The sequence below is a fragment of the Vipera ursinii genome (assembly GCF_947247035.1).
Source record: "Vipera ursinii genome assembly, chromosome: 3".
NCBI classification, from domain to species: Eukaryota; Metazoa; Chordata; class Lepidosauria; order Squamata; family Viperidae; genus Vipera; species Vipera ursinii.
The window spans coordinates 85151863-85162668 of NC_139516.1; the positions used below are offsets into that span (position 1 = coordinate 85151863).

At 38.1% G+C, this 10806-nt stretch overlaps 1 protein-coding gene across 1 annotated transcript in view; it reads left to right on the forward strand.

The window, feature by feature from the left end:
- DPYD (dihydropyrimidine dehydrogenase) overlaps positions 1-10473 on the forward strand; it is a 597578-nt gene extending 587105 nt beyond the window's left edge. The window contains exons 22-23 of the mRNA XM_083361143.1: positions 2442-2582; positions 8892-10473. Coding sequence (XP_083217269.1) covers positions 2442-2582; positions 8892-9062 — 312 coding nt within the window. The 3' untranslated portion in view covers positions 9063-10473. The remainder of the gene's footprint in view (positions 1-2441; positions 2583-8891) is intronic.
- The last annotated feature ends 333 nt before the right edge of the window (positions 10474-10806 follow it).

A 10806-nucleotide genomic window follows, 5' to 3' on the forward strand; every position in this document is an offset into this window, starting at 1 on the left:
ATGAAAAATGCTGGCCCAGTTTCTCAAATGCTATCTTTTTACCACTATTTTGAAAAAGGGATTACAATGGAGTCATGGTATGCTATGGCCAATGACCAGAAGAAAGACCTTACGTGCATGTCCCTCTAGTGATCTCTATAAGAATTTTTAAGTATCTATTGGGTGCTCTAACTTCCATGAAATTTTAAAATGTCTGACTTTGTTTTTCCCCTAAAAACAAACCTGAAAGCACATTAACAATAAAGTGGAATGCTCATCAACATATTAAAGAGCACTATTTGTTGTTTCATATATAGATTTATTTGTAGGATAGTACAATATGTTATTATTCTTAAAATCTCATTCCATTGGACACATCTACTTTGGAGAAATCTTACTTTATCCTCACATAAATCAAATCTAGTGCGATGTGCTATAACAGATAAAATGTGGAGGAAACAGAAAAATGATGATTTGTGTTCTCTATTCTCTGCTTTACTTCGAGGAACTTTCATAAAGAGTTTGGAATGTGGCAGAGAAGTTAGTTACCTTGATTTGCAGACATTATGGATTGTATTGGTAGTCTACGTATACTCTCACAAGTGCATTATACTTCTCATAGAACCTTCAAGGCTAGTTAATATTTCAATACACTTATGACTTTTTAGGCTAAGATAAAATATCAGTGCATTGTAAGCTTGAATCCATTTCTCCATCCCATCCCAATTTTCAAGTCAGGGTTACCTTATTATTTCTAAGTTACTTTTCTGGAATCTAATCTTCAAAAATAGTTTATTGTAAAATGTCAAGTTCCATGTTTCTTTAAGTTACAGTTCTATACTGATCTAACTGAGATTCTACTCCAGTTAATTATGGGGGTTTATTTCCAGGCAATAGAAATACAATAATACAAAACTAAAATGTCTTTGTGCATGCTTGTTCTGTGCGAGACACCATCATCTAGCTATTAAATGTTGTCAAAATATTCCTCCAACCCATGATATGCTGGTATCAGAAACATTCTGATTAAAGTATCCAAAATGGAATTGCACAATTCATTTTATGCTCAGTTATATTTTTCCCACAGAATTTCAAACTTAGAGTAGGAGTCTAAATTAATTGAAGCACAGAATATCTTTGTGGAAGCAAGAATGGAGAATCTGCAAAATATTACGCATAATAATAACATGGTAACAAAGGGAGCCATTATTTCAAGGATTTGAATCTAAACTTACAAGAGTAAATTTACTGAAATCCAGGAGACAAATCATTACTAGCATGATCTTCAATGGATTTCTCTATATAAGAGTAAATCCGGATTCAGTATAGGTATAACCTCTACCCTGATAGTGACATTGATAGATATTCAAATTCAAATTCTCTTTTCCTATCTCTGAACTTCATATTAAAAACAGGCATTTGAACATGAGGTGGAAATTACAAACATTGGGGGAAAATTGGCATGCAACAGATGTCCAAAATGATAACCTCACTTGTTCTTTCAAAGGACTCTAGTGCTTCTTCCGGTTTCAGAAAGTGGCAACATAATCTTATGCACCGTTGAACCCAAGACCTTATCCATACAAACATGTGCTTTAGCCCTTAGCTATATCTCTTTCTGTAACACAGTCTCATTATGTCTGATTACCTGTGAAAAATAAGGCAGATGCCACTCCACTTGAGCAAATTTGTGACTGACTAATTACCTCAACCTGTTAAAGATTTATCTTTTAAGAACTAATGGATAACCTCTTTTTTAAAAAAAAATCTCCTAAGCAGATTCTTGAACCCGTTCTACAATCAATAAATAATATTTCCAGCGCTAAAGTGCGGCCTGCCCTCTTGAAACAGGAACTGCACAATTGGGTCAACCGATTTAAAAAAACAAACGAGGATTGCAATAATATGTGTTAGTTTATCCAGCTATTTACATATTCTTTCCAATGGCTGCACTTTTGTTCCCTGTTGTTTAATGCAGCCTTTTCCTTGTCTCATAATGAATTCTCAGAGGTGTGCTAATGAACAGTAGCCATGGATAGGAACACTGAGTGTGTGTCATAACACATCTCTTCTTTTCCATTTTTTTCCTTCCTGTTGCACTAAACAATGGTCACTGAGAATAATTAGTTTATACGCAGAGATCCAATTCTTTTTTTGTTGTGTGGCTTGATTGTTGGGTTTGCTTGTTTGTTTTAGCAGATCCATTGATATTTCAATGGTTTATATATCAATACTTGCAAGCCGTACTTTTGCAAGGTCCTGGGTATGAAATGCTTTTGAGGTGCCATCATTCCCAGAATTGCCACAGCACTGAAAAAACAACTTCCCAAGGAAACATGCTGTCAAGGGGCTCCTCTTCGGCATGAAACAACTTGGATATCTCCGAAGTGTTTCAGTAATGTTTTCCTCTTTTTCTTTTTTTTTTTTGTTTTCTGTCCCCCTCTCCTCTCCCCACCCCCCAGGATGTAATTGGAAAAGCACTGCAGTATATTGGAACATATGGAGAGCTCAGTAATACCGAACAAGTTGTGGCTCTGATTGATGGGGAAATGTGTATCAACTGTGGCAAATGCTACATGACCTGTAATGATTCCGGCTACCAGGTAAGAACACAGCTGTAATTAGCAAAAAAAAAAAAAGGCACTGTGAGTTGTCTTTCTGCTGCTGAGGCAGAAGGATTCCACCATCTCTTGATGGGCAGATGGGAAAAGTAGATTTACAAGATACTGGAAATTAACACTGGCACACTCCCAGGCATAGACTGCAGTAACCATGTCTGATCTATTTGCAGAAGTTGTCAATAAAGCAGGTTTCTTAGAGATTTGGGATACACAGTGCACGTCCCTGGTCTCTCTCTTCTTCTCCCCCTTCATTTCTCTTGCGGAATATCATCTATTGCTAAGCTGCCATGTTTCTCCCAGTGTTACATGTTGCGGAATGCTGTTGAAGACAAGATACATCCAGATCATGTAGGAGGAAAAAATTATTTTTGCAGGGGCACACTAGAGGACCTATTTTAAACACAGAAAACTCAATTAGATTTCATTGTTTCAGTGACCACATCAGAATCTATAGCAGAGCAGGAAGCTTTGTTTGTACTAGTAGTGATCTGGATATTGAGATCTAAGAGATCTCTTTGCATCCTAACTGATGATAGGATAGCTCCAGTTTAATATGCAATATACTGATTCATTATGAAACATATAATTTACACACAGTACATATGTGCACATAGAGTTTAGAGATCCATACAGAAATACAAACATAGAGATGAACAAAAAAGATGAATGCTGGATTCAAAGTTACAATTTAATATTGGACTCAACAGTAGTAACTAAAATTTCCAATGAGCCTACCAAGAAGCTCAAAAGAGATGGTGTGGAGGTAAAATGTGTTAGAAACCTAATAAATAACACAAAGACTTCACTTAATAAATAATGCAAGAAGTTAATTTTATTTATTGAGTTAAACAAGATGTGATTGGATCACCATTTGCAGGCAAACAGAAATAACAATGAAACATTCAACAAAGCTGTTTAATGTTGCTGTTGTTGAACATAATGAATTTCCAAGGTTTGTTTTACACACAAAAAAATGTATTCTGCCTCCTTGACATATTATAACAACAAAAATTTCTGGAGGACACAATTGAGTCTGGTAAGATAGAGTTCAGAAATTCCCATTCTTGTTGTTTTCAATAGGAATTACTGGATTCCTAGAATTTTGTAAGCTTCAAGTGATTCTTCATAAAATAATAAAGGAGATGAAATACCAGACAACAAGCAGTACATGTATTTTATTGTAGGTTTGAAAGGAAACCATTGTCAACTATCACCACCCTCTCCATTTCAGATATACAGTACCAACAACAGCCAAGCGTCCTACAACTGACTCCAGCTTCCTTGTATGTCCAATCACACTTGACCAATAAAGTATTCTATTCTATTCTATTCTATTCTATTCTATTCTATTCTATTCTATTCTATTCTATTCTATTCTATTCTATTCTAGTCCAGTCTAGTCTGAGTCTAGTCTAGTCTACCCTACCCTACCCTACCCTACCCTATCTTATTCTATTCTATTCTATTCTATTCTATTCTATTCTATTCTATTCTATTCTATTCTATTCTATTCTATTCTATTCTATTCTATTCCATTCCATTCCATTCCATTCCATTCCATTCCATTCCATTCCATTCCATTCTATTCTATTCTATTCTATTCTATTCTATTCTATTCTATTCTATTCTATTCTATCAATACATATCTTTGGGAAATAGATGAAACATGAGTTGGTTAGGGATGGTTGAAAAATGGTTCTCAAATATTTCAGACTTCTGCTGGGAGTCCACACTCCATGAGCTTAGATAAGTTATACACTCATGATCCCTTACAAATTAAGCAAATATATTAATATGGTGTTGAGAAAACCAAGGCTAGGAGAAGTGGTGCAGATACCAATCTGAACTAATAAAGAAAATCCATGTTCACATTTTGTGCATTTAAAAAATTGTTCTCTTTGATCTATTCCACTTGATTAAAGTGTATTATGTTTTGAGCCAAACTAATAAAGGCTCCCTGCTTTGACGAAGGGTGTGCATATTTTAAGAAATATATCACATTAGGAAGATTTGGATGGGTAGCAGTCTATTTCAGTCTAGAATGTTTAGTGAAAATTAAGAAATAAATGGCCACAGAACAGGTCCTTGCCATCCCTTCTTGTTTCATCTCATCTTTATGTTCTTGCATTTACTAGTCCAGACAACCTGGTGTAGAACTTCAACTTGCCAAGGTCCCAGAACCAATCCTCAGGAATTATATCCAAAATACTTAAAAGACATTTCCTTTATTTGTAGATAGAAAACATTAATTTAGTAGAAATGCACTAGATGCAAAAATATTTTTAAAGTAAAAAAAAGTACTAAAATTCAGCAATGTAATGGGCAATCAAGTATTAATTCTAATTCGGATATGAGTTCACTCCCAATTTTCAGAAATTGCCCTGAAACTTCTCTAGGAAGCAAGGATGTTCTCCTTCCTCCCTTCCTTTTAGTGTGATTCTGTTTGTACTGGCACAACCTCATGATTGCTGTGACATCATTTTTGCTGTTGCATCAATCATCCATTGTCTTTGCAAGGCAAACATTTCACATAATGTCCACAAGCAACAACCACGTTTTTTGTGAAGTTCATTTTTTGATTAGCAGAGATTACTGAAGAATAGAGGCATGGAACAGAACAGCCTGAAGACTGATTTAGAGTAGCCTGCAACTGCCCATAGCCATCACCGCATACCTACGCTGTGGAGGGGTTGGCGCGTAAGCGGAGGTTGCAGAAGGCTGCAGATGTGCCAATGCAAACACACACGCCAAACCCCAATTGTGTGTCAGGAGGAGGTGCCCACCCTGTGTGCTGATTGGTTCTGACTTCCTGCTGGGAGGTGGGGGAAGGCAAGGCACATCCAACCGGGACTCGTTAAAGTTCACTGTTCCAGCAGTCCGGCCTGGCCTGATAGCTCTAATTGGGGTCCCAGTTTGTTTTGACTATTGTTTTTCAGTATTGTTTCAATCTGTATACCTACCTTACTCTGTACACCGCCCCGAGTCCCTCGGGAGAAGGGCGGTTTATAAAAACAAACAAACAAACAAACAAACAAATAAATAAATAAATAAATAAATAAATAAATAAATAAATAAATATAAAAGAAACACCTATGCAACTATCCCTGAATGACAGACGCATGTTCCCTCACATTCAGTGTTGGAGAAGTCTGCTCCAGCCTTCAGTCCACATAAATATTGCCAGAGAAAAGAATTTATGCAAATAAAGACACACTTTAAACAAAAAAGATTTTCAAAACCCTATGGGAATCAATGATTTAAAAAACAAAACACACCAACACTGAGTTTGTCTTGGAGAGTGCTGCTATCAAAATATCATAGCCTAATAAAAATGTACTATGTTATAGTGACAGCACTGACCTGTTTGCAACAGCAATAATGTTCGGGGGCTGTTTTATTTTTAGCAATGGAATAGCACTATCATGAAAGTGGGGCCATTAGTTGCATTTTCCAGCCGAGGTCCTGAGCTGTGGGCATGGATTGCTGGAATAGAATAATCTGTTGATTAACAGGGATGCTCAGACTGCTAGCCACAAGGGAAGACTCAGTGGTCCATTTCAAGTATACTCTTTGTATTGTAGTTGCTTCTCTCTCATTACTCACCTTCTACATCATTCACCCAATAAATAGTGAGCCTTGAGGATTCTTCATTAAAAAGGCTGCTTTGAAGCTTGCTTTGTATTTTGTTATTTTTTTTCTGCTCATGGTAAAGAGACAAGAGCTATGTCTGAATACCCAGCCTTCTGTTCAAACTGTCTGTGCTGTTTCTGGATTTACCTGCAGCTTCCTGGAATCAGTGTGTGGTCCATGGTAACATGGTTAGTTTAGCAGGAAACTACCATAGGAAGCATTTAAATTGGCGATTCCATCTTTAAGGAAGATCTATGAGCTACTTGTCCTCTCACCTTTGTCTGGAGCAAACTAGGCAACTAGCCCACTGGAGCTGTTCCAACCCCATGTAAGAAGAATAAAAACTGTTGCATTGGGAAGCGCATTCCCTCTGCCTGCACAAAAGCATGAAGTAAATAAACCTTTTGAAAAGTAAACTGCAGTCCCTGGTGGAGCAGCCTTGGTGGAGCAGTGGGCTAATGCCTCCTTAAGTAACACCAGCTGCCTGCAATTAGTGCAGGTTCGAGTCCCACCAGGCTCAAGGTTGACTCAGCCTTCCATCCTTCTGAGGTCGGTAAAATGAGGACCCAGATTGTTGGGGGCAATTAAGCTGACTTTGTAATAATGCCGCTTGGGGTGTGTGTGTGTGAAAGCCCTAATAAGCAGGCATATACATAGAATGAAGGCTACTGCTAAGCTTGTAAGCCACCCTGAGTCTTCGGAGAAGGGCGGGATATAAATGGAATTAAAATAAATAAATAAATAAATAAATAAATAAATAAAAATAAAATAAAATAAAAAATTTTCAGTAGCAGGTCACAAAAATTGTCATGGCATGGCTTTAGGTGTACATTAAAGATTTTGCAAGAGTTCCAGTAGGAACTTTGAAAAAAATATACACTATGCAAGAAAATTCATCATTGGTAATATTGGCTCCAGTTTACAGCTTGTGGAGTTACATACATCAGAGAGCAGAGTTAGATTTGCGGTATCTTATAGCCTACCCAGTTTAGCATAGTGGTTGATGCAGCAGGCTAGAAACTAGGAGATTGTGGCTTTCAGCTATGTAGGCAGAAAGCCATGTACATGACCTTGGGCCAGTCACACCACCTCAGCTCTAGGAAGCAGGTAATGGCAAACCAATTCTGAAATCTTGGCAAGAAAAATACAGAAACTTGTCCAGGCGGTTTCTAGGCACTAACACTGACTCAAAGACATAGCAAAAACAAAAGGCTGCACAAACCCTTCGAAAAAGGTTCTATAATATGTGCAGGAGCACAAGTAAAACATTTTTTTGCTTCTTAAAGCAGCTGTGTTTTCTTCAAGATTCCCGTGGCTACTCAGAAAGCATCTCTAGGCTGTCAGTTCACTGATGTGTTTTCACAGGCCTTTCCCACGCACATTGCTCGCACACGTGCAAAATATTTGCCCAGCTCAACCCTCTCATATGTGATGTCTCCCTTGAACAATTTCCCAGATATCTCCTCAGATGTCAGCTCAGGAGAGAATGAGCCCATTCCTGACATGTCAGAAACTGAATTGATTTATGGCTCTGAACAGCTGGCTGGAAGGGATTTGGTTGAGGTTCTGGTGGGGAAAGCTTGCAGTGGCCAGAAAACAGGAGGAGAAACTGCCTTCTGCACCTGATCTAAGAACACGTAGGTCAGAGAAAAGGCAGGAGCAGAGAAAGTCAGCCAGACTACCCAAGAGAAGAAAGCCCTGCCCGTCTTGATGGGCTGCACCAGAAGCTGGTTATTTATCACAGCAGACAGACGGAGGTGTTGCTGGGAACAATGTGCTTGTTTTCTAGCTGTGTGTTTTCTGGTTGTCATGATTCTTGCCTCATTCTGGATTGACACCATGTTTGGAATGGAATTGTGCCTTGGAAACTCTGGACTTTTCTTGCCCCATGAGCTCTCATGTGTGTAAATTTAAGTTTTGCCTGGTGGATTTAAGTTTGCCTAGTAAAGTTATTTTGTTTCAGAAACTTTCAAGTGCCTTGTGGACTATTGGGCCATTGCTCTGTGGACTTGATGGGGACAGTTCTGGGTTTTTGGTGAAAGGAATTGCTGGGGAATATTAATAAATTCATTAGACCATAGTTACTGTACTTGTGTTTGTAAGTGAGCAGGGCAACACATCATAAGAAAACTCATCACTGACTGACTGACTGACTTACTTACTTACTTACTTACTTAGTGTTGCAAATGCCTTTATATATCATATATGTAAAACAATGACAGAAGCAATAATGAGGAAAAGAGAGGAATGGCTTTTCCCACTATCCCCACCAGTGTGAAATCTTTGTGTTATAATAATGCCAGTAAATCAGTATGCTGTGCAGGATTTGCTTTTCAAAGGCACACATATTTTTTATGAAAGTTGACCAACTTGTGCTGTAGCTTGATTTTGTTCATAACTCCACTGAGTACATCAGAAGGAGAATAAGGACAAAAGGGAGAAAAGAGATTTCTACCACAGCCCAATTTACCTCAATATTTCAAATATTTTTTAGAAAATGTGATTTTCCTAGCTATTGAAACTGTTACTGCAACTGCAGTGCGATACCAAACAAAGATTTCTCCCAAGCACCTCAACTACAGGAAATGCAGATGCTAAAAATGGGGTTGTTTTTGACCTTTTCTGTGAGTGACATCAATGCTGTTTATTTCTGCTTTCCAGGCTATACAATTTGATCCAGAAACCCACCTGCCCACTGTTACTGACAGTTGTACAGGCTGCACTCTGTGTCTCAGTATCTGCCCTATTATTGACTGCATCCGAATGGTTTCCAGGACAACACCTTATGAAGCAAAGAGAGGCCTGCCCTTAGCAGTGATCCCCGTGTGCTGAGCAGATCAGACCAACAGTTAAAGGGATACTTCTATTTGCTTGATTCTATTGATTTGCTTTCTAATTAGTACCAGCGAGTCCAGTACATTCTAGCAAAGAGAAGGAAAGGGGAAAAGAAAGAAGGGAAAAGAGAAGGGGGGAGTGAGGGAGGAAGGAAGGAAGGAAGGAAAGAAGGGGAGGAGGAATGGAAGAGGAAGAAAAGGAAACTAATACACTAATGAGAGGCCAAATAAAACTGGCTGAATTTTTCAGTTTATTTCCCATTTCTTCCCCTTTCTGATCTTCAGACAGATAACAGTTAGTTTGCTGGATATGATTTGGCTCTGCCTTTTCTAAGATGCATAAATAACTTTTTTTTCTCTGTCTCTTTCATAAATCTGTACATGTTCTGACGATCTGAGTAATTTTTCTTCCCTCTAACAATGGAATGAAATTCAAGAAACTTTTCGTAATCATGTAAACCCTAACACATGGACAAACTTTGTTACCATGGAAACGTTGGGTAATTACACATTTCATTTCCTTTTAAAACTGGTTTTAGAAGATGTAATTAACTATATAACACACAAACAAAGCATTGTATATCATGGGGGGGTTGCTTTTACAGAAAGATATAAAAAGAGGGTTAAACTGCTATTTCTGAACAATTAATCAGTTTTGATAGTGGCAGCATCTGGTGGTCTATTACTCCAGTTCTCTCCAAATTCTACTTCTCCCTAAATGCTACCTCTGACTAGGCATTAAAAATCAAATGTGCAAATACAGTGCACTTGTCATTTGATGTTTTCAGTTGGTAGCACAATTTTTGTTGTTGTTGTTCTGTTAATGAACTTCCAGTCCCTATCTATTAATTCTAATTTTCAAATGTAAATATAGGACATTTTTTGTTACATCACTGTGGGGTTGGCAAAATGAAATTATTCTTGAGGCACTAGCAGAGGACCAAAGACAATTAATTCAAAATTTCCACAAAACAATTGTCTTCTGCCATTCATACACACAGTGCTGGGTAAAATAATGTGGTTCTATCAACATAGAGGGATGGGTGAGACTCAGAAGATACAGCCTTTTTGATCGCCACAGATAGTATCTGAAAATAAATGGCAGCTACTGGATATTTTCCAAATAGAAAGTCCATTTCATGCCTGGGCTTCACTGTGCCTAAATGAAAGTTCCACAAATCTTTGGAGAAAGAATGAGTTGATGGCCCAGTAAATATATGTAAATACAAGTGCCATCAACACAGGATGTCTGATCAGTGCACAGTGTACGATCTTTTAAAGAAACCTGTTGCTGTCTCCTATTATGAGATCCATTTCTCCCCATGATTCTGGTGTACAAACTCTCTTACTCCACAGCAAGAAGCAGCCCATCAGAATTAGTGTTAATGAGGTAGAACAGGGGTCTTCAAACTTGGCCCTTTTATGACTTTGGACTTCAACTCCCAGAATTCCTCACCCAGCATGTTGGCTGAGGAATTCTGGGAGTTGAAGTCCACAAGTCATAAAAGGGCCAAGTTTGAAGACCCTTGAGGTATAAGATGTTCTCACCTTAAAACATAGAATAACAGGATGGGAAGGGATGTTGGAGGTCTTCTAGCTCAACTCTCCGCTTGAGCAGGAGACCCTCTACATTCCAGACAAATGGTACTCCAGTCTCTTCTTGAAAACCTACAGTGATGGAGCACCCACAATTCCAAGAGACAAAAACTCTGCTGTTCCACTGATTAATTGTTCTCACTATC